This window comes from Alternaria postmessia (genome assembly GCF_024291825.1).
Source record: "Alternaria postmessia strain BMP 2775 chromosome Unknown scaffold_96, whole genome shotgun sequence".
Lineage (NCBI taxonomy): Eukaryota > Fungi > Ascomycota > Dothideomycetes > Pleosporales > Pleosporaceae > Alternaria > Alternaria postmessia.
This window is the reverse complement of record NW_026260169.1, coordinates 23,486-46,066: the sequence shown is the minus strand read 5'-3', so window position 1 is coordinate 46,066 and position 22,581 is coordinate 23,486. Positions and strand designations below refer to the sequence as shown.

General features: G+C 52.7%; 8 protein-coding genes across 8 annotated transcripts; 4 read left to right on the top strand and 4 right to left on the bottom strand.

Moving 5' to 3' along the window:
- Positions 1-101: 101 nt before the first annotated feature.
- Positions 102-2,740, top strand: J4E82_009631 (uncharacterized protein; the record flags this gene model as incomplete). The annotated part of the gene is made up of 3 exons (XM_051735854.1): positions 102-645; positions 694-2,625; positions 2,679-2,740. The coding sequence occupies 3 exons, from the start codon at positions 102-104 to the stop codon at positions 2,738-2,740; spliced, it is 2,538 nt and encodes an 845-aa protein (XP_051584377.1).
- An 857-nt stretch (positions 2,741-3,597) lies between these two features.
- On the bottom strand, positions 3,598-5,511 carry J4E82_009630 (uncharacterized protein; the record flags this gene model as incomplete). The annotated part of the gene is made up of 2 exons (XM_051735853.1): positions 3,598-3,966; positions 4,015-5,511. 2 exons carry the CDS (start codon positions 5,509-5,511, stop codon positions 3,598-3,600), a joined length of 1,866 nt encoding a protein of 621 aa, XP_051584376.1.
- A 1,340-nt stretch (positions 5,512-6,851) lies between these two features.
- J4E82_009629 (uncharacterized protein) lies at positions 6,852-10,037 on the top strand (the record flags this gene model as incomplete). The annotated part of the gene is made up of 3 exons (XM_051735852.1): positions 6,852-7,758; positions 7,805-7,902; positions 7,950-10,037. 3 exons carry the CDS (start codon positions 6,852-6,854, stop codon positions 10,035-10,037), a joined length of 3,093 nt encoding a protein of 1,030 aa, XP_051584375.1.
- Positions 10,038-10,758: 721 nt separating this feature from the next.
- RPS12 (40S ribosomal protein S12) lies at positions 10,759-11,396 on the bottom strand (the record flags this gene model as incomplete). The annotated part of the gene is made up of 3 exons (XM_051735851.1): positions 10,759-10,883; positions 10,941-11,268; positions 11,394-11,396. The coding sequence occupies 3 exons, from the start codon at positions 11,394-11,396 to the stop codon at positions 10,759-10,761; spliced, it is 456 nt and encodes a 151-aa protein (XP_051584374.1).
- Positions 11,397-12,460: 1,064 nt separating this feature from the next.
- Positions 12,461-14,379, bottom strand: J4E82_009627 (uncharacterized protein; the record flags this gene model as incomplete). Its single annotated transcript, XM_051735850.1, has 2 exons — positions 12,461-14,068; positions 14,263-14,379. The coding sequence occupies 2 exons, from the start codon at positions 14,377-14,379 to the stop codon at positions 12,461-12,463; spliced, it is 1,725 nt and encodes a 574-aa protein (XP_051584373.1).
- Positions 14,380-15,576: 1,197 nt separating this feature from the next.
- On the bottom strand, positions 15,577-17,213 carry J4E82_009626 (uncharacterized protein; the record flags this gene model as incomplete). The annotated part of the gene is made up of 2 exons (XM_051735849.1): positions 15,577-17,051; positions 17,102-17,213. 2 exons carry the CDS (start codon positions 17,211-17,213, stop codon positions 15,577-15,579), a joined length of 1,587 nt encoding a protein of 528 aa, XP_051584372.1.
- Positions 17,214-18,119: 906 nt separating this feature from the next.
- On the top strand, positions 18,120-19,538 carry J4E82_009625 (uncharacterized protein; the record flags this gene model as incomplete). Its single annotated transcript, XM_051735848.1, has 4 exons — positions 18,120-18,161; positions 18,274-18,478; positions 18,528-18,838; positions 18,951-19,538. 4 exons carry the CDS (start codon positions 18,120-18,122, stop codon positions 19,536-19,538), a joined length of 1,146 nt encoding a protein of 381 aa, XP_051584371.1.
- A 499-nt stretch (positions 19,539-20,037) lies between these two features.
- On the top strand, positions 20,038-21,374 carry J4E82_009624 (uncharacterized protein; the record flags this gene model as incomplete). Its single annotated transcript, XM_051735847.1, has 2 exons — positions 20,038-20,228; positions 20,369-21,374. 2 exons carry the CDS (start codon positions 20,038-20,040, stop codon positions 21,372-21,374), a joined length of 1,197 nt encoding a protein of 398 aa, XP_051584370.1.
- Positions 21,375-22,581: the final 1,207 nt, after the last annotated feature.

Genomic DNA, 22,581 nt, shown 5'->3' with positions numbered 1-22,581 from the left:
CTGCCAATACATCGTGGACTTGTGAAACTTCCTTTCTTTGCTGCTGGACCCTGATCTTCCATTATCGCGAGATCCCAAGGTTGCGATAGTCAGCCAGTAATATGGAAGCTGCAATAAGATGGTCACCACACTCCACACGGGACAATCCTCGTTTCTTAATCATCGACGTCGCGGGCAATCGATTGCGTCTGTGTCAGATCGAGGAGTTTAGTAAGAGCAAGGTCAATTACAAGCAAATATGTATCCGAGATAAGCTTCCAAACTACACGGCCTTCGACTGGTCTAAGAAAGATCCAAGTGTGGTCGCCGTCGGCTCTGCTTCTGGGGAGGCCACCGTCGTTACTTTAGATCCAGAAAAGCCGGATGCTGAATACATCCACTCATTCTCCATCCGGCATCAACGAAAGTGCAACTCCATTGCTTTCAGCGCTAAGAATCTACTTGCTACTGGGTTGGATAGGGTCAGGAACGATGTCTGCCTTAACATCTACGACATGAATGACTCTCGAGTCACCGCCAAGGACGAACCGTACAAGAAGCTGGCAAGCTCCGAGGCGATTTCTAGTATCAAGTTCTTCACCGGACAGCCTGATATGCTTGTCGCGGGTGTTTCGAGGCAATACGTGCGCATCTATGACCTTAGAGGTGGGTGAAAAACAACCAAGCCAATACACCCCTGCTCATCTTCTATAGACTCTAGTACGACGGGTGTTGCGCAATTTCAAACGCGTCAGGTGCACAACATCGCTATAGACCCACTGGACGAAAACTACTTCCTATCAGCAGGTACAGCGGGTGATCCTACTGTGACTGTCTGGGACATTCGCTCCGTCAAGCAGCGAGTAGCTGCCAACGACACTGCAAGCAGCGGTGCGGTACTGGATTTCAAGCCAGTTGTAGACAACTCACAATCGGCATCCATATGGAGTCTTCGATACTCGGGCACCAAGAGAGGAACATTTGGAGTGCTCGCCAACACGGGAGAATTCAAAATCATTGAATTAGCGCAGCATTCCCATCAACCTCTTGAGACAGCAGACACACCCTTCGCTCGAGCATGGGCTTCTCCATACTACACGAAAGCCTCACATCATCTACGCTATCCTTCATATGACAAGAACCATCGGCAAGATGACAAAGAACGCATTGTGGCATACGACTTTATGACCGCTGGAAACCCTCTAAGTGGGCAATGCGCTTTAGCCCTACATTCAAATCGGGAGGTTGAAGTACTCAAAGTACCGCCTCCGCCTCCTCGCCTCAATATCAGCGCGTTGGAAGAGATATACAAAGACCGTACCTGTATCGCTAGGCCTACTTCACCATATGGCACGGTAGCAGAAGACCTGATACAAGTACAAAACAGAGCGCTAGGCGAGAAGTACGATATTGAATACGACCACAAGACCAACCTCTCCTCCAGTGTCGATAGGCTTAGCCTCAGCAACAGCCAAAGAAGCCTACCTCTCCTTTCGACAAAACACCCCAGTCACCACATGCACAAGGACCTTCTCGATCTTGCCTATCCTGACTTTAAAGTACCTCTCACCGATTACCTCGCCGTCCTTCAGGCCCCCAAACGACGTGTTCAAGAGGGCTACTCTCTGGATTGTGCTAAAAACAAAGACATTGTTCACAACGATCCCTGGTTGGTCGATGTGTGGACACTAATTGACCGCATGGATGCGCACGCTGCAGGAGATGGCATGGTGGGCAATGGTCTCGATCTCAAGTACCTGGGAGTTAGCTCAATTTGGGCAAATGAGTTGACAATGTACGACGAGAGACTTATCGATCCAGACACGAAGACAAGCCATGAGATGTTCAGCGATGCAGTCAAAGAGATAGTTGAGGCCATGGAGTTTCCTGCTTTCGAAGGCGTGAGCACTGAGTACCCTGAGAATAGGCAACTGTGTCTCAGCCTCTGCGGCTGGTCTCTCAACGAAATTGGCGTAGAGCAAAATTGCCAACGGCTTATCGATGAAGGGGAGATATACAAAGCCATCGTTCTCGCCGTTTTCCAGGGCCACAAACACATCGCTCTGAATCTCCTCCGGTCTAGCCTCACAAACAAGAAACTCCCACAAGACGATATCGGTCTTGCAGCCGTCATTGCCTGCGCCTCCCCCTTTTCTGGCGTCTCAGCCGAGCAAAGAGAAGCCTGTGCCTGGATGGCTGACATGACAAGCAATGCATACCTGAAATCCCTCCTCACCTACTTCATAACAGGGGATTGGTCAAGTGTAGTTCACATGCCGCAACTGTCCATCTCAGACCGTGTAGCTGTCGCATTGAAATACCTCCCAGACCAACACCTCTCCAACTTCCTCAGCGCAGCTGAAAACGCCGCAACAAGCCAAGGTGATATCTCCGCCCTCCTCTTAACCGGCCTAACAACACGTTCCCTCTCCCTCCTCCAGACCCACATCTCCCACCACCCCACTATGGGCCTCCAAAATGCCGTCTTGCTCCTCTCCCGTGCCTGTCCACTCTACATCCAAGACCCACGCTGGACCCTTTGGAAAGACATGTACCTCGAGCAACAACAAATATGGCGTACATTCCTCGAGCGCACTCGTTACATCAAAGAGCACAACCTGCTCAGCGTGACGCGCGAGGGGCGCAGTGTGAATAAGCCCAGTCAACCTAGCCTAGCATTACGTTGTCTGAATTGCCAGCAGAACCTCGCGTTGAGAAAAGATCCGAGAAACAGTACGAGAAGGCTACTTCCTACTACTAACCAACATAGTGGTGGTGGAAACAACAATGCTCCATCTACAGCGACGACAACACATCGCGCAACGCCTTCTCTGTCCTTTGGTGGCGGCGGTGCAGGGGGAGGCGGGAAACCCGTTCAACCTCCAAAATCCGCCAGTACACCTGGTCTGCATTGCCCCAATTGCGCGGCGCAGATGCCAAGATGTGCATTGTGCATGCTGTGGTTAGGTTCACCTGACCCAAGCAAACAAGGGGCGTATGAGACGCTCAAGGGAGAAGACAAGGAAGCGAAGATGATGGTGTTCTGTATGAATTGTACACACGGCTTTCATGGGCATCATGCTAGAGACTGGTTTGCCAGACATGCCATGTGTCCCGTACCGGACTGTGGATGTATGTGTGGGTTGATGAAATGAAGTTGCCGGGTTGATTGAAGGAAGTTTGTTAGTCTGTGTCGGTTTATGAATATACTGGCGGTAAAAAAAAAACACAACACAGGATACGTAATGTGACAATCAGTGTGACTAAGTAAAACATGGTTTTCAATAAGCTGTACGGCCTTTGCATCCGTGATGCTCCTGGCTTGGAAAATTGGGTACCTCTGTATATTATCCCCGTACCCCCATGCCATACCAAAATACTAAAGAAACGCGTAAGGGTATAATCGCCACCAAAGTGCGTCCTATCAAGACCAGCCGTCCGGTTCTGCGTCGTCTGCAGGAACAATAATATCATATAGCGCCGCTAGAGATGCCGAAAAGACTAACAACGCCGCCCAAACTCCTCTATGTATGCTGATGAGAAGACTGCGAAGATGAATACTCAGCGATGCTGATGCCTAGGGATGCAGAAACATTTATAGACCGAGTCACCAATTCCCTAGTCTTGCCCTGCCATCTCACTGTCATTACCGAATTCGTCTTCCTCGTCAATGGCCATTATGTTCGCTTGTGCTGTGACCACAACCATGTTATCGCCATCTTCATCCTCGTGGTACATGGTACCGTCGTTGAGAGTGAAAGGGTCTTCCTCGTTATCAACATCGTCTCGGCCATTGGTGTTCATGAAGACGCGAAGGCGTTGTACGCCGACACCGCTGAAGACGCAGAAGACCTCACGCTGGTGATCATTGAATTCCGGAGGCGCTTCACGGCAGAAGGCGAGAAGGTCGTCGCGGAGGAAAGCTTGGACGCCGGTAAGCGAGAGATGCGTCAGGCGGGGGCAGTTGTTAAGCAGCGCGTGTATGCCCTATTCATGTCAGTAAAGGTACTATTTTGCTACATGCAGAGAACTTACCGCCAGGGAGAGATTGGTGCAATAGCTAAGATGCACTCTCTCGAGCACGCTAGGTGCGATGGGTCCACTAGATCCAATCTGCTTCGGCTTGGCTAATGCGAGTATACTCCGATCTGTGATGGCTGCACACTTGACCAAGCCAATGCGCTTCAGCTTTGGGAGAGCAGCCAGTTGCATGACCGAGGCATCGGTGAGAGCGGTACAGCATGCGAGGTCAATGTACCGTATGCGGTTGCATAGCTTGACCAACTGCGCGACACCGACGTCGGTGATACGCGAGCAGTGTCCCAAATGTATGTAGTGAAGATTCTTACCCAGACGAGTTATGGCCATGACGGCTCTGTCTGTGATATTGCGACACTTGGCCAGGACCAGATTGCGAAGCCGCGGAGCTGCGTAGACTATCTTCTGAACGCCGGAGTCTTGTAGTTCGTCGCAGCCGGTAAGATCTAGGATACGCAAGCAGTCGTAGGTAGCCTCAGCTGGGAGGCGAAGGAAGGCCTGGTCTGTGATTTTAGAGCAGTGAGCCAGGCGCAATTCACGGAGGTTGGGACCTTCAGTAATGAGGGTGGTGATGGAAGCATCGTCGAGATTCTTGCAATCGTGAAGGTCGATCTCCAGAATGTAGCGACAGTTCCTAGCGAAGGCGATGATACTCCTGTCACTGAGCTGAGAGCATCCATTCAATTTTAGGCGCTTCAGATGCCGGCAGTTCTTGGCAACAGCCTCAAGCGAAGCGTCTGTTATCCTCTTGCAGTTTGTGATGTTTAGACCCTGCAGACGGACTGCGTGTTTGGCCAGGGCAAGCATGGACCTGTCGGTGATGGACTCGACGTTGGTAACATCCAGGGCGAGTATGTAGCGGTTGTCGACGAGCATGGCCTCCAGACTCAAGTCGGTCAACTTGGTGCAGTTGGTCAGCGTCAGGCGCTCGACACGCTTGCAACTTGAAAGAGGCCTCAGTGTGCCGTCGCTGACCTCGCTGCCGAGAGCGGCCAGGTTCAGGCGCTTGATCAAACTGCTGTAGTCAAAGAAGCTGTTTACAGTCTGGACAGTCTGTATAACGCTCTTGACATTGGACCATTTGTTTGTGGAAGGCCGGTGCCACAGCAGGCCGACGCTGTTTCCTGCCCATGTCTTGGATACGAGCATGCAGTTCTTGAGGTCGGCGGGGGACGAGAGTTTGGCGAAGACGGCGATCATGAGCTCGGCGGGTAAGCGGGAAACGGGCGAGATGCGGTTCTGCTCTTCGATGGCGCGCCGGCGAGCCTCGTCGTCTGAGTCTGGCGATACCGAGGGCGCGAGTGATGACAATGAGTCGTTGGACTGCATCATGATGGAGTCCTTGTCTTCTTCGTCGTCATAGCCGCGCTCTGGAGAGGTCGAGGCGGAAGAGTCGGAGCGCGAAGTACTCGCGTCTCTCTGGGTTCGTCGTGAGCGCGCCATGTTGCCTTGTCGGTGTCGGGCCAGCGCCGGTTCTGTGTGTCGGGCCAGCATCTTGGAGGTGTCGAGGGTCGCAATCAACCGGGCAGCTATTCGGGCAAGTTGAGGGAAGTCGTTGTCGTCGTGGGGGTGTGTGTGAGAGAGTGTGAACAGGGCGGTCTAACTTGTTCGATCGGTGTGATGGTGTACGCGGCGGTAGGCGGGTGTACTGGGCAGCCCGCTCACTCTGCAGATGCAACAAACACAGTGCGGAGCCTTCTGGTCAATGAAAGAAGCGTCAAGTTTCTTCACGCTCCTAAATAGGAACAAGCGAGGCGACAACACACGACACGAGCGTCTTTGGAGGTAAAGAGGGAACCAAGTCGTCTGGGCAGTCATGGGTGGGTCGCTGCCCATCGTCGCATCCCGCCAAGGTCCTTCCCTGCACTCCCCTCTCCGCTGCTCCAAACACGACGTCCTTGTCTGCCTGTTCCAGACGACGATCCCTCTGTTCAGCCTTCCAACGCGCTTCCACTGCAGGGCAAATGCTTCACACCATGTTTTTCGTCGGCATCACGGCTGCTTCCAGCCCCGACCCTCACACTACCACGCCGTCATGGGCTCTGGAGTAGCCCACGCCTAAGCATTCTTCCCCCACCATCGTCATATGACATGGCCGCGTCCAAGTCGCGTCGGTGCAGCAGTGGTACTATCCTGTTGAAATGGCCGTGTGTCTTTGGCAGCAGACTGTAGTTGAAGCAGCCCCCCTGCCCCTCTCGCCGAGGCTGGTTAACGCCTGAGGTCCGACTTGACCCTCCTTCACCGTTACCTTTCGGTGACGCTTCCTGACCACGTCGTGCAGTGGCAACAAAGACTTGTCCAGGGCTCATCGGGAGTCCGGGCAAAAGCAATAGACTAGTACCGCACCGCCAACTATATCATGTCCTTTGAAGAATACAAATGTTTTGTCCATTATCTCGACATGTTGTTTCTGCCCAATGAAGACGCGTGGAGTGAAAGCACGGTACTTTGCCGAATAAAGTGCTTCCCGCTTGGCGCTACAAGCCGGGACTATGGCTCTGCTCGAGCGTGCGAGACTGAAATAGTTGTGTGAGGGGCGGCGAGAGGCAGACAAGCAGGTCTGCATGCGGCGTGAGAGAGGGCGAGGCGTGGTGGTCTAAAGATACATTGTGACGTTGTCGTGGGTGGCTTCGTCCATGCGCTCGTAGTTGCAAGGGTCCGTTTACTACTGTACGATCACAAGCATCTCCAGGCATGCCACCTTTGCTCAACCTCACCACCCCCTCCCCTTTCTCGCGTCCGAGAAGCAGCCCTGCCGAACCTCTTGCCAGTTCGATGCGCAAGATATAGCTTCGTCGTTGTCCTGCACCGCAGCAGGCTCCCTCACCGCCCAAATGTCCACCGCTCGCTATGCGCCCTCGGCCGCCCATCCCATGGCCCAGCAAGCCGCATACCGCGCTCCGGCGCCCATCGCCGTCTCCAATGCCCCTCCAGGCACCTTTGCGCCTGGCACCAAGGTCCAGGTGGGCAACCACCGTGTCACCATCGACAAGTACCTCTCCGAGGGCGGTTTCGCGCATGTCTACCTCGTCCGCGTACCCAAATCCGACAACGGAACCCCCGAGACGGCTGTCCTGAAGCGGGTAGCCTGTGCAGACAAAGATGCACTCGCCAATATGAGGACCGAGGTCGAGACCATGAAGAAGCTCAAGGGCCACAGCAAGATCGTCACATACATGGACTCGCATGCTTCACAGCTCAAGACCGGGGGCTATGAAGTATTTCTGCTCATGGAATTCTGTTCAGGCGGCGGTTTGATTGACTTCATGAACACCAGGCTCCAGCATAGGTTGACCGAGCCTGAGATTCTGCACATCTTCTCCGATGTCGTCGAGGGCGTTGCAACCATGCACTACCTCAAGCCACCGCTCCTCCATCGCGATCTCAAGGTCGAGAACGTCTTGATCACTACCGTGGCAGGCAACAAGATATACAAACTATGCGATTTTGGTTCCACTGCACCGCCGAGACCTGCCGCTACAACTGCCGCCGAAGGGAGATTGATCGAGGACGACGTACAGCGGCATACCACACTACAGTACCGCAGTCCGGAAATGATCGACGTATATCGCAAACAACCAATAGACGAGAAGAGCGACATATGGGCGCTGGGTGTGCTCTTGTACAAATTATGCTACTATACGACGCCTTTCGAAGAAGTGGGACAAATGGCCATCCTGAACGCCTCGTTCAAGTACCCAGCCTACCCCCAGTTCTCCGACAGGATAAAGAAGCTCATAGGTTCGTGCAGTTAACTAGACCATGGACAGTGACTGATTGTAAGCAGGCTCGATGCTGAGAGAGAATCCACAGCATAGACCCAACATCTACCAGGTGGTCGCCGAGGTCTGCTCGATGCGACACCGGCCGATTCCTATCAAGGATGTATGTTTGACACTCTGGCTTTACTGCTCCATGCTAAGACTAGCCAGATCTACTCTGGCAGAACACAGTCAGAAGCGCGACGGAACCAGCAGCTTCCGCCTACCGAGCCCCAAGTCTCTTCGCCGCCTCCTGTTGTCGGTCTACAAAGAGTTGCACCTACCGTGCAGGTTCAGCAGATACCAGACGTTACGCCCATGAGGAGAGGCCGACCTACTGGTCCAGTTCAGGCACCTCCAGCAGCAAGGCCAAGTCCATCGCCCATGAGAGGAACGACATCTGATCCTTTCGCTGCACTCGACTCCCAGGATGTTCAGGTCAGACGTGCTGCTGCTGACGAGCTAGCCTCACGCTTCCCTTCTCTGGACGAATTCTCCTTGTTGCATGACCGAGGCCAGAAGTTTGAATTCGGCGAGGCACCAACGACTTCTGACCCAGCACTTACTAAGCGTGTGACAGATGCGCTTGCGGATGAAGCTTTTGCATCGCCTCCGCTCTCCAAGGTTGATTCAGCACCTGGCGTAAAGCCCTCATCCGCAGTGTCCTCCGCGGGCGTTTCCAGGACCACCTCTCTGAGAAAACCACAACCCTATGAAGCCAAAGATAGTCCACGAAACGCTAGCACAAACATCCAATCGCCCATCCCACAGCGGGTCGGTATGGTGTCTACTGGTGTCCAAACGTCGCCACGGGCATCTCCCGTTTCCGCACAGCCGAAACTCCCAGACGTCAACAGCCGGCCAATCTGGAAGGTGCCTCTCTCAACACACCACAACCGTGCTCTGAGCCAACAGGCGTCGGAGAGTCGACCAAGAAGTCCTCTGAGCAGTCCATCGTTGCGACCCGAATTTGCTTTGCCAGCACGCCCTTCTTTTGAATCGAGATCAAAGTCCCAGCTCAACATTCCTCAATCTCCTGCTTCTTCTAGACCTTCTCTGGAAAGCTCACGCCCATCGGCTATGGAGATGGGTTCTGCAATCGACCGATCGAGATCTGCAAACTCAAATGCACGTCCAGCCAGTATGCACGTAGAGTCAAACCTTGATTATCTCCGTGATCGAGAGATGGCTCCCGGTCGTAACTTTGATGCTCCATCATTACAGCGTCGTGTCACCGCAAATGCAATCGACGACTCCGAGCCAGAGGAAAAGAATGTTAGGTCGAGTGTCGACTTCCTACGCTCCATTGAACAGGAAGAGCATGGTCATAAGCATCGCCGGAGTAGCTCTCACGGCAAACATGGCAAGCGCGGGAGCATCACAAACATCGTCAAGGGAAGGTTTGGCGACGCCTTCCGTCGCTTTGAATCCACCAAGACGCCCGAACATGAACGCGATCAACCACCCATGACGCCAACCGACCAGTTCATGGATTCCAAGGGTGGCCTGACTCCTATCGCCGGCTCCGAAGCTACAGGTGGCTTGAGTGATGACGATCGCAGCCAAATCGATGAAACGCAGGATCTACCACCAGAGGTTCGAAGAGAACTCGAGAAGAGACAACTAGCTGAAGAAGAGCGCCGTGTTGAAGCTGCTGCTGCCGAGTACAAGCAACGCGTTGCCTCGCAGGGGCAGGGAGGGCCCAAAGCCGGCCCATCCAAGGCTTCATCGATTCAGAACCGCGTCAAGAACTTGCTCGATGAAAGCAGCAAGCCAGCAGCGTCCAATCGTACGGCTGAGGGCTACGGGAAGTATACTGATACTGGAAAACCTCTACCTATGCGGCCACAAGACCAAAGCGGTGCACGACAGCCACCCGCCATTGCCCGTAAACCCATGAATGTCTCCTCGCAACAGCCTCAAGACCTTGCTTACGCAAAACCGTCTTCGATCCGACCGAATATGCCCCCACCAGCACCTTCCGCTTCAGCACCGCCAACAATCAATGTTCGCAACCCCTCTGGACCGCCTCCACGCGCCCCCAAGCCTAAAAATCTGCAAACAGGGGGCTCAGTAGGTCCTGGTCAAAGTTCGCCTGTCAAGTCTGCCCCTACAGTTAAAGAGAAGCTACTTGCGCCCGTCAGCCGCGACGGTGGTGATGACTTTGACGTCGACACCTTCAGCAAGAGGTACCCTAGTTTGAGCGGGTTGGAAATGGTAGAGACTGAGATTCCACGTCGCACCGTTCGCGATGTCTAGGCGTGCCGAGTTTTGTTTGCTTGTCGAAATTTAGATCCATCATCTGCACTTTTGAAGCGTTCGCATAGCATGTTGGCAAGAATTAGCATTATCAGATAGCAATACATATAGCAGAGGGAACAAGTGGAAGTCGGGCAGGTCAAGAATATAGATTATTGTTATTGGGATGAGATTGAACTGTCTCTCACTCACCTTCATGTTGTGGCAGAGAAAAGCGTAAAGAAGACGGCCAGTACCCGCCACCTTCAAGAATCCCGAAACAGCCTGAGCGGTACTTAGACTGCGTAGAGGCCTAGAATGGGTATGGCTTTCATGTCGTCATGTACGTTCAAAGACATGTCCCACATGACTTTCGCTCCCATCCATACACCATACAGAACAAACAAAGTACACAGCGATTGGAGTATGGGGGAGGGGATGAAAATATATTTCCCCCTACGATTTGACCCACACATCGTAAACTTCACAGCAATAGTATCACAAATTTACATGGACAAAATTCAGATGTGTTGGCGTTCGTTCAGTCCTTTCTCATTTGGTATCATGGTCCAAAAGACCTGTCTAAATCCATGCAACCCATCACATCATAACCCTAAATTCGCCCTGCCATCCGTCCCAAGCTCCGTGTCATGCCGAGGTGCGACTAAACTGATGCAGCCGAGGGTTGGTTGTGCGAAAAATTTGTATGTTGATGGGCATCGCGCTCGCGGGTGAGGCACGTTTACTGCTCGGTCTGGAAGTAGTTGAGGAGGATGCTGCGCTCCTGGGACTCCTCACCCCAGTCCTTGACGACGACGCAAGAGCAGTTGACGACCTTACGGGGGTTGCCTTCGCGGTCGATCTGGCCTATTGATCTGTTAGCCATTGTTCAATTTTGAGAGTCTACCAGAGAGTGCAACGTACAGAGACCGGCCCACTCGCCGAGCTGCTTGCCATCGGGAACCTTGATAAGGGGGATCTTGTGCTCGGAGCACAGAGCAACGACGAGCTTCTTGTATGCCTCCTCCTCGCAAGCCTCGTTGAGAACGCACATGTGCGCCTCACGACGGTCAAGGGCCTTGGAGGCCTCGCGCAGACCACGGGCAAGTCCGTCGTGGATGAGGGAGAGCTTCAGGACACCCTTGAGAGCCTCGAGGACGCTCATCTGGCCCTTACCGCCGGAAGCATCGGCAGAGACCTCGACCTCGGCGGCCGCGCTGACTTGGGACTTGGTATCGTCTTCTCCGTCCGACTGGTGGCGTCGTCAGTGATGTTCTTGAGGTGCGAAGGGCGGGGTAGCAGTGCTGAGCGCTACATCGTTCTCTTTTGCCAGAGAAGATGCAACTCAACCCGGAGCAGAGACAAAGGGCCACATACCATGATTGGTGATTTCTATCTGTCGGGTGTTCCTCGAAGAGTTGGTGGTGTATGATAAAGAGAAAGCTCAAAAAGTTGTGGAATTCGCCGAGCTCAATTTCGACCGTGTGGGAAGCCCTAGTCCCGATTGGTAAGTGGTTAGCGCATTTCATATTTTCTTTCGCTCCCGACACGCAAAACTCACTCTTCTTGCACATGCAGTAGAGGTTATACTGAATAAGCGGAAATTAATGGTATATGCTTACTCCATCGCTGGTCACCTCAGAGGTCTATCAAGATGAAACTATACGAGTACCATTAGGGTAGGCTTTCACCGTGTAGAACAGCTCTAGTAGGGCGCCGAATATCATGAAAATCAATGAGCCCACAGAGATCAAGGAACCATCATCGACAACAAGATACTTGGCTGTCAGCAACTTGAAACATTGTTATCATTAGACAATATCTGCGTGTGTAATACGAGCCACAAGACACATGTTGCTACACGCAGGCAGTCTAGGTTCAACGCGATCAAGATAGGCCCGTCTAGGCACAGATAACCATGTTCGTTAATTAACGGACGAGATCGTATCGGGCTATCAGACAAAGTGAAAGTATTTGACGACTGTTATCATTGTATGTCTGTACATTCTACCGACGCAGCTTCACCGCTGCTGCTTGGACCTGCCGTAGCCATGTCTTCTCCAAACATATCTCATCCTCCTACTCTCAAGCCATTGCTAGCCTCGGACATGAGCGTCCTATCTCTGTATACGATAAACTAAGGAAATATTGGCGGTCCGCCCGATCAGATATACTCATGGATGTAAAGAATCCCAAGTCAGATGAAAGAATACAAACGCCAAACGCACAAACTGTACGGAGGGTCGAGAAAAGTAGCAAGTGATAACACTAGAATGATCGCTGAACGCTATCAGCCCAGATTTGCAACGAGAAGAATATAGAGAGGAAAGTAGCCACCCAGCCAAAAGGCTGTGCGCCAGGAACGCCGTACAGTGAAGGAAACCTGTCTTTGAACGCAGTTGGTATGAGTAAGGAACGGAAATGGGTATATGGAATAATGAAAGCTACATGACGATGCAGCAGCAGCCCTTTTTCTCCTTGACCTCCTCCTTCGGTTCGGGCATGCGAGTCACTGCAGGCTTTGGCTCTGCGGGCGCGATGGGAGGGGCTAGCTTTGGTGAAGGAGCACGCTCGTGACCTTGGGTTATCTTCGGAGTCAGACTGTAGGCACCTTGCTCGTTGACTGGAGACTTTGCAGTGTTGGTGTCAACTCTTTCAAGCGATGCAGGTGAGTCTGGCTTCACGGGACTGGGAAGGGGCCAGGTCTCAGCTTCCCGCGCCTTCTCTATAGCGATGGGATCAAGATTGGCGAGCTGCGACAGTCGCTTGTCCGCCATGTCGTCATCGTTCAGCAGTCTAAAGTCTTTGTCGTACATGGAGCCGACCCTCCCCTCGTTTTCCCATTGCTCTTGCTGCATACGCTTGGCATGCGTAGGGATGATCTGTTGATCCGGAGGCAACCGTGGGTCGGGCTTGTACATGGAAGCTATCCACGGGGCCTCACCTTCTGGTCGGTTGCTTGTAGTGGGCCTTGTTGTAGTAGACCCACCGCTGGTACGCGGACGGTTCGGAGGGGAGTTATTGGAGGTCACGCGAGACCTAGGCTTCGTCTGAGCACTAGCTTTACGTGGTCCAGAGGTAGTGTTCGGTTTGCCGGGCGTTTTGGCCTTCATAGGAGATTTTTGGGGTGACTTTGGCGGACTCCAGCTTCCGGTGGAAGTATTGCGCCTATGGCCACTACCATACGGTGGAGTCCTTTGTCGACCATCGTCTGCATCATCGAGCAACGCTTGGCTGCCTACACTGCCACTTCGCACTCGTGCACCCATGGTAGCGATGGCATCACCGTTCCAGTTTCCACTACCTGCTCTAGATCTCGGCAGCGGCGCGTCACGCTCTGCCATTGAAGCAGGTACAGGTATACCGCTAGTCTTAGGCAGGGGAATGCGAGACGTACTAGGCCTCACAGTGTGATTCGTTCGCTGAGAACTTGGTTGAAATTCAGTCGTGCCGTCAGCCGGGAATGTTGGGCTCCAAGCATGGTAGCCCTCTATCGGCTCTTCATCCTCAGCTGGTATTGTGGATATGCGCTTTCGGGGCTCGGTTCGCTCTTCGCCGTTCTGTGTCCGTTCGGTCGATGCGGAGTTTGTGCGGTCTCGCGCACGTCGTGTGGCGCTTTGCGAGCGGCTGTTGGATCTGCTCGACCGGCCAACCCTGAAACCTGCCTCTTCGAGTTCTCGTGTTTCAATCTCCTTGAGCTTGTCTCTGTGTATCCAGTGATTCTCGTCATACTCGGGTTCTGTTGCACCAGACTTTGTCGTCTTCTTCTTGGGCTTTCCCTTGACGGCGACGGGACCTTTCTTGTTGTTGGTGTGGCTCTTGTAGTACTCCAACACGCTATCCTGGTCGATGTTGTTCGCAATCATGTCTCCACTCTTCTTCTTGTGCAGCTCATTCATGCGGTCGGGAGCCTGGTTGAGATCCTGCGAGTCCCACGTGGGCGAGCGTACAGGCTTGACGAAACCGTTGGCTTGCGATGTGAGGGGTTGGCGAGAACCGTGGGCGGAAGCACCGTATTCAGACATGTAGGGCTCCTGTTCATATGATTGCCTCTGGGATGGTTGTCAGCACACTATCGCTCGTAGCTTGACATGATTGCAGGCGAGTTTGTTAATCAGGATGTGAGTGGGTGAAGTTGGCGGTCAGATGCGCCATGGGGACAGGCGCAGTAGTGCACTTAGTGCAAAGGCAAAGTCGAGCCGGACCCATATGACGCAGCTTCACAGGGACTGAACTTGGTACGTACCGAATCGTTGACAGGCACAGCAAAGTCCCACGACCCTCCTGCGCCGTGGGAACTGCTAGGGGGCGTCAGTTGCTGGATCGAAGCTGGGGTTTGGCGGGATGCCGCGAAAGTCGCCATGGAAGGAGCTGCGAGGTGGCTGGGGGTCCGTCCGATGACGTGCCGCCCGAGACTACGAGGCGGTAGGAAAAGTTGGTTTGGGAGCGCGAGACCCGTCGACGTCGGCTGGACGGCGCAATGTAGGGTTTCGAGGGCGGAGAAGGAAGGGGCGATGCCGGGCAGACCACGGCCGCTGGCAGGCTGTCGTGTACAAGTAGCCTCACGGTAGAAACCTCCCTATTATGGAGCACTGCAGCTATAAAAACAATGCCATGGGCGAGAAGGAGGCAAGACGTAGGTGTGGGGACGCAGGCCAGAAGTTGTGAGGGGTGGTTTGCATGCGCGTGCAAGCAACTTCCCTGCTTGGTGAAGGGTGTGGTCAACTGGTACCGGCGCGTGCTATCAGAAGGAAAGAGAAGGAGAATTACTACAACGAAAGACAAGCAGAAGTCGGCGATCCGAGACACGGCCGCACACAATGGGTCCAGCAGCCGCAATGATTCGTGAGAGAGTCGCGACGGGATGAAGGAGCCCTTGGAGAAGAGGATTTGGGAGCGTTGCTCTGATTGCCGGGGAAGATGGTGATTCGCGCTTGGCTGCAGTCTGCTCGGGCCTCGTCTAATCTGCGCCGCGACCAAAGGGGAATGGGGACTTCATGGGTCCAACTCCTTAAACCTGAACGGCTTTGCGACAGCTATGTGCAAAAAGCAAATACTACTTGGGCACATGGTTCGCAGTTCCAGACACGCGCTTCCTTTTACTGTTTGACCATCCCCCTTCCCATCGCTGACGAGCACCAAAAACACCACACGCCGGGTAAACATCGCAGGCACCCATGAACCAAGTTTGATTGTTTCCGTGTTATGCACACAGACTGCTCAGTGCACAACTGTCTGGACAAGCTTCCGTCTCCCTACGCCTTTCCCGTTCCTGACAAGATGGCCTCCGGCAACGGCCCACAGCCCGACGTTGCGATGATCGAGCGAGTCTAGAGGCCGTCAGTAGTTTAGAGTTTGGTCCATCGTGTAGCCTCAAAGTTTCAAAGCCTCCATGCAATGTCCATGTCTTCACCTTCGCAGTTCCAAGTGGGAGGCCCAGAGTTTCGGGAGCATGCATGATCGATGTGACCCACTGCGAGTACCCAATTGCCGGGTTGGCGGCAGGTATAACGCTGTTCACCATTTCAATATCACGCCGACTATGAACTTCAATTCATTATCACCAGCCAAACGTTTCGTCGTACCAAAATACGTCGTGCCCTTTCTTCACCCACACTTCAACGTTTCTCTTCAGATCATCTGTCAGCCTCTTCGGCCCGCAGCAGATTACCGCCGTTCTCATACCCTTGCTAAACACCTCATCTACCACGTTGCTAAGATCCGGCCTCCCGCTCTTGACAAGCATCCCCTTTTGCGACTTCTCCATTTGCTCTTCCATGTCCAACAGCTGCTCATTCTCCTGCATTTCGATCACCTCCCCCACGTCGTCGTCCGGATCGATAGCGAAAACACCGGTCGCGCTCGCATCGGCTCGTGATCTCGGCCCTGAAGGTCGTGTAACATAAACTTCTACGCTGCGCGAGCCATGTAACAATCCAGTCTCATTCGTGTCGGCTACTGCGTCGTCTTCGTGTTCGTCATCAGATGCGGAACTCGCAGGGAATGCCCACTGTGTTTCGGCCAACTTCTGAACCGCCCAAATGCATCGGATCTGCGTACCTACAGGCGCAGGGTCGTGTAATTCGATAATGCTCCGATAGATGGGTACGATAAACGTTGCACCAACGCCCCCTGCAACCAAAAGTACCTTGTCAAAGTCTGAAAAATCCGGTAGGCGACTTGACGCCCCATATGGTCCTTCGAGGGAAAATGGCAAGATGGGAATATCGCCGCCAGCTGTAGGCAGCATTGGCACATTACCTCCTCCTTGCGACAAAGAGCGCGCTAGCTCTCCCAGATACTTTGTGTTGCCGTTAAGCGTTCTCGCAATAAGGAGCAGTTCCTTGTCCTTCGATGGGAGAGAAGCAACGGTGAAAGGATTCGTCTTGTTTGTCATAAGCCATTGGTCGTACCATGTGGGAGTCTTCCCCCTGATATGCGGCCTGCTAAGATACACATGCTGCCCAGGCTTCCAAACAAGCGCAGTACTCTCTGCTGGTAACGGGATGCGGATCTGGACAAGATTGGTGCCAGGAAGAAGTCGGAGGGTGCCTTGGTACATGTTCAAACGCAAAGCCCGGGAAATGACATGAAATGCTTCTATCGCGAGGACCTCGTACACGTATATGCGGATATGCGATACGTGTAGGTACAGAGGCACAACGATGAAGTTCGCAATGGCGATGTGCGAGATGTAGAACACCCGGTAGTTCTTTCTTCGTACGAATCCCAGGGCGGTCGTCGAGATAGTGGAGAAGAGGATGATGCTGACAAGGCCCCAAATGACATCCCAGTCTTTGATGCGCTTTGCCAGGAAACCGGAAAGAATGAAGAAGTTCAGATAGAGGGTTGTATGTAGTAGGAAAAGTAAGAATGTGATGCGTCCCAGTATCTGATGCGAGGCCTTGATTTGCTCATGGGAGAGTCGCGTCAAATACTGTACGGGGCTGTAGGGCGCTCGCACCGCAAGTAGGTAATGGATCGGTAACTGTGATGCGCCAACTTGTCCGAAACGTTTTGTGAGATGGAGATAGTCTGTGTACGGTCAGTCTAAGTCACAAAGGGCAAATATTCAGAATCCATACCATTGCCAGTATGAGCAATGCAAAGGTACCCCAGCCATACGGTCCAGATACTTGCACCAATCCATTCTCCTCTTGTACCCCAACCCCACCCTCCAACCACATCCTTTTTCATCCACCATGTCACCCTGTTACAGCCACTCTGGATACTTCGCAGCCATCCTAATCTATCCTTTGGCCGTTTGGTGAACGATGGCGATTTGGGCTGATCATACCTCAAACTAGTCCTCATCACCCAAGACAAGGCGAAGCCAATCTGGAAAAGCGCAAATATTACCAAGACCGACCACTGTGCGATAAACCCATACCACTCCAGATACTCCCGGCGTTGATGTTTCTGCTCGTCATTCAGGCTTTCAAAGTAATACCCAAGTGCCCAGTATCGATCTGTCTTCACCTCGTGGTGTCCCTTGTGACGCCGAAGGAGATCCATCTCGAAGTTCGCTCAACGCAACCAACGTTGCGTATCGCACATGTGAACAGCTCCTGGATCAGCCCGGCTTTACGGCGGATAGGTCCTCGACTGAAGAACCTACAGAGATGGCTTGCGGCCTCGAAGTGTACGCCTAACAACCGGCGCGTCGCGACTGAAATGAATGAAGCCAGGTGTAGGACAGCGATGTGGAGCAGTAGCGTTGTGTACGTGTGCTTGTCACGAATCCGTGTCTAGCATGACCTAGGCTCGGACTTGGATGCAGGGCTGACGGTGCCGGAGAAACCAGCCAATCGAAATTTGCTCAAAGCACCCGGATGAGCGAGCTCCTTCTTCCTCTCACCGCTATGTTTCGGAGCAGGCCAGTGGTGTCCTCTAAGGCCTTTGGGTGAGAGCCGAGCATCAATAGAACGGACGTCGATAGAGACCCGCGTTCCTGGTTCTCCAGCCAGTAGGGGTGCGGCACCCCGTGGACCCCACCAAGCATCCCGCTTACGACCCTGCATGTGCATACGGTGCATGTGGTACGTATCTGCAGTCGAAGCTGCACGTAGAATAAACACGGTTCCCGGGGCCATATAATATACTATGAGCGCTCCTTCTTCCAAGACTCCAATTTGGCTCGACTGCGTGTGTATTTGCTTGTGCCTTCTTCATGTGCAATGCTGACCAAGTAAGGATACCGGGCATGATGTGAGTCTCAGATAAGCTCTCCCCGACACGCTGCTCATCGTGACTCCAGGATGCCTATGCCCTCCTGCTCTGCGCGCACGATCCAAAAGTCGAGCTGCTCGGCGTAAGCACTGTCCACGGCAATGCTGCGCTCGAGCAGACCACGTACAACACAAGGGCAATCTTGGAGGCAGTTGGAAAGCGCCATGTGAAGGTCTATACTGGCGCTTCGAAGCCTCTCGTACGCGATGCTGTACATGCTGCCGACATCCATGGTACAGGCGCCTCCCCGAACAACTGATGGTTATGCGCTAATTGTCGCAGGCGAGTCCGGCTTGGATGGTGTCACCTTGCTACCGAGTCCCGTCGAACCAGCAGCGACCGACGTCGACCACCTCGAAGCCATGTACCGAGCGCTCATGGCTACACCACCAAACACCGCTTGGTTGGTCTCCACGGGCACATTGACCAACATCGGCATGCTATTTCAGAAGTACACCCATCTAGCGGCTCATCTCAAAGGTCTCAGTATAATGGGTGGTGCGGTGGGTGGAGGTTTTACGGATGCGCCAATGGGTACGGTTGAGGGAGAGGGCGAAAGATTTGGCAACTGGACGCCATATGCTGAGTTCAACGTATGCTACAATCTTCATATCTGGCGCCAATAGACAAGGCTGACCTACTCCAACAGATCTACGTAAGAAAACCGATTGCTCCAAAACACGGGGGGAACGCTGACATGTCTAGTGTGATCCTGAAGCATCTCACTTCATCTTCTCGCACCCTGTTCTTAAGCCCAAGACGACACTTGTACCTCTTGATCTGACGCATCAAGTTCTCGGTACGAAGAAAGTTCGCCAGACACAGCTATACGGAGATGCGATATGGAACTCGCCAGGCTCGAAGAGTGACCACACACCTTCGGCTGTGCGGGCCTTGTTCACTCAAATCATGTCTTTTTTCGCAGGGACATACGCTGAGGTTTTCTCTATAACAGAAGGGCCACCGTTACATGATCCGCTCGCTGTCGCAGCTGCTTATAATCCCGAAATATTCGATGACAGGGGCGGCGAACGCTTCCAAGTTGATGTAGTCACCGAAGGCCTTCATTCGTCCGACAAGTCGAAAGTTGGTGAGCTTGGTAGAACAAAGGTCACCAAGCTTCCAATCGGTGAAGGTGGCTGTCGCATACCCAGAAGCGTTAACCTTGATGCATTCTGGGGCAGCATCGAAAGTGCGCTCAAGTGTGCAGATGCAGTCAGTCCAATGCCCAAGGTTTCTATCCAAGAGCTGGAAGAAGCTGGTGTCTTCAACGGTATCGAAAAATTACAATGAAGGTGTCACTGGAGCGGAGCATGATAGATACAATGATAGAAGGGATAGAGTAATACAAACTCCTCAACAAAAGGAGTGCTGAGCACAGCCAAGCTTCAAAGGGGGGTGGTAGCCGTAACTGATGAACCTCGATTTAGCCTATTTCCGTCCTGCCGCATACCTTGCAACGCCGAAGCTGTTAGCGAATGACCACAATATGTGCCTTGGCCTGGAAGAAAGCAACTGCCTTAAATAACAGACTCGAGAGTACTACTCTGTGGTCCCACCAATTAGCGTTTGTTGGCTAAGGTATTCGAGCCCAGGCTGCTGTGTTAGGATACCCGCTTTGATAGCATGTAAACACCTCTCTCTGCAATCGTCTTGTTTCCAGATGAACATTATAAAGCTTTACATATTGTTGCACGGGATTCATATCATGAATGTCCTTCAGAGCTCACGGTATACCTAGCTCTAAATTATATCATATTGCAGTACGGGTTTGATCTCGAGGCCTTACGCCATGCTCTCCAAATCGGGGTTGGCTATCACAACAACAGTAGATACTAAGCATTTTACCGACACTTTCACCGTCACCAACGATAGGGAGACTATATTTTATCATACCTTTGTAAGACCGGACTGTATATTGGGTTACACTGTACTTCCGGTGGCGGGTAATCGACGAACAGGGTTGATAGGAATTCGGATATCGTACAACAAGCGCCATGTCTGAGATTTCTTCCTTTCTTCGGTCACCTCGAGGACTTCAGAATGAAGCTTTCTGTCATTTGCTCTGTCTTCCCGCTTGTACTTGCTTCTCCAACACCTGCCCCCATACATCCACGCTCCAGCTTTGTCTCTCACCTGAACTCAGCTCCAGGTCTCAGCGATCTCGCAAAGAAAGCTGGGCTCAAGTACTTTGGTACGGCTGTTGACAACGTAGTCCTCGACAACGATGGATACACTTCCATAGCCTTCAAGCGCTCCGAGTTCAACCAAGTAACCGCCTCCAACGGCCAGAAATGGGTACACACAGAGCCGCAACGCGACTTTTTCAACTACACTTTGGGAGACCAAATCGTCGACGCCAGCAAAGAGGCCGATCAGATCCGCCGCTGTCACACATTTCTCTGGCACAATCAACTCCCCACCTGGCTCACAACAGGTACCTGGACCAAAGCCAGTCTGCTTACGGTCCTAGAAAACCACATCAAAAACGTCGCAGAGTATTACTGGGACGATTGTTACGCATGGGACGTAGTAAACGAAGCTTTTAACGACGACGGCACACTGCGAAAGACAATCTGGTTGGATGCCATCGGTCCAGAATACATTGAACATGCATTCCGTCTAGCAAGACAATATGCAAGTCCAGGCACCAAACTGTACTATAATGACTACGGAATTGAGAGAGTGAACAACAAGAGTTTGGCTATTGCGCGTATGATCAGAGAGTACCAAGGCGTCGGTGTGCCCATTGATGGTGTGGGGCTACAAGCACATTTTACAGTGGGCAGAGCACCGTTGTATACTGATATTCGTGCTTCGCAGCAGCTCTTTTCTAGCCTGGGTCTGGAAACAGCGTTGACTGAACTTGATGTTCGAATGACACTGCCAGACAATGCAAACAAGACAGCTGCCCAGGCTACCATCTATGCTGACTCGGTTCGCGCATGTGCGGATGAGGAAAGTTGCGTTGGAGTCACAGTTTGGGACTTTTGGGACACGGTTAGCTGGGTGCCTGAGACCTTTATAGGGGAGGGCAATGCCTGTCTCTGGAATCAGAACCTGCAGAGAAAGCCAGCATATTATGCTGTTGCTGATGTGTTGAGAAAGGCGGGTGAGAAGAGAGGATAGGCTGAGATTGGGGGACAGGAAACGGGCCAAGCTCTAGGCCTGGAAGGTTGTTTGTTGGTGGGTATGTCGCTATCGATGACGTTTTGTTATAGCAATGAAAAGCTGTAGACGTGTTTAAGCCTCCGTTGCGAATCTTATTCTGCGTGTTATCTAGTATGCTTGTGTTTGGGCAACGCCAGCGGGGTGACGCATGCCACATAGAGTCTCGGTCAGTGTGCTTTCAGGGAGGTCTTGCATGTCATACTCTCTAACGTGTCAATGGTATGTTTTCTGTTCTAGACTGGACGATGGGGAGCATCACGTATTTGCACGATGATGCCGCCAGCCATACATATGCGACAAAGCTTAAATCTGCAGAGTTTGAGCTGATCCTAACCAGCCGTTTGGGCATCGATCTCTGGCAGGACCTAGTAGATGATCCTGTGTTTCGACCAAGGGCCGCCCCCATGCGGATGTCGTTTAGATTTATGCTGACAGCAAGACGGCGCTCAAAACCCTACGACGGGTTTCGCAACGGGTTGGTCAATAAAGAGTTGATGTGACGATGTTCTGCGGAGAAAGTACATGTTGTTGCTTGGCGGCTCAAAATCAAGAATTCCGCTCTGCCGTACTCTTGGTGTTCGTGCGGGACGAGGAAGCGGATGCATCGGCAGACAGGAACAGAGCGTGATGGGCACTAAGACCTGCCCCAATCTTCCAAGCCCCTCCGCTGATCTTGGACGACGGAGTAGTGGCAAGGCGTCCGTCATGGTGCAGATAGGAGGTATATGTGGCGGTGCTGTGGCTCGTTCGTCCGTCCACTACGCTTGCGCGTTGGCTGCCCGAGTGGGTGCTACAGGTGGCTGGTTGCATGCATTGTATGTACACGCGTCTTTTGCTCGGTAGATATAGCAGAGAGATCGAAACTAAGTCATTTGAGGTCGCGATGTGTCCATGATCAGGTACCCTAATTCATTAGAAACGAAGAAGGCCCGTCGCAAATGTGTCCCTGAAGATAACAAGGTACGCGGGGAAACAGCTTCTTTGCTAGAAATTCATCATGGAATTGTGACACTTATGCTTTGGTTCAGAGTGCGCCTTGCTTGTCGAATGCAGCGATGTTGGACACAAGAAGTGCCGATTTTGGGGTGCTGAGACATGATCTAAGCCATACCCACGTTCGGGCGGTAGCTCTCGCTGCCCCTGAAGTATGGAGATCGAACTTCGG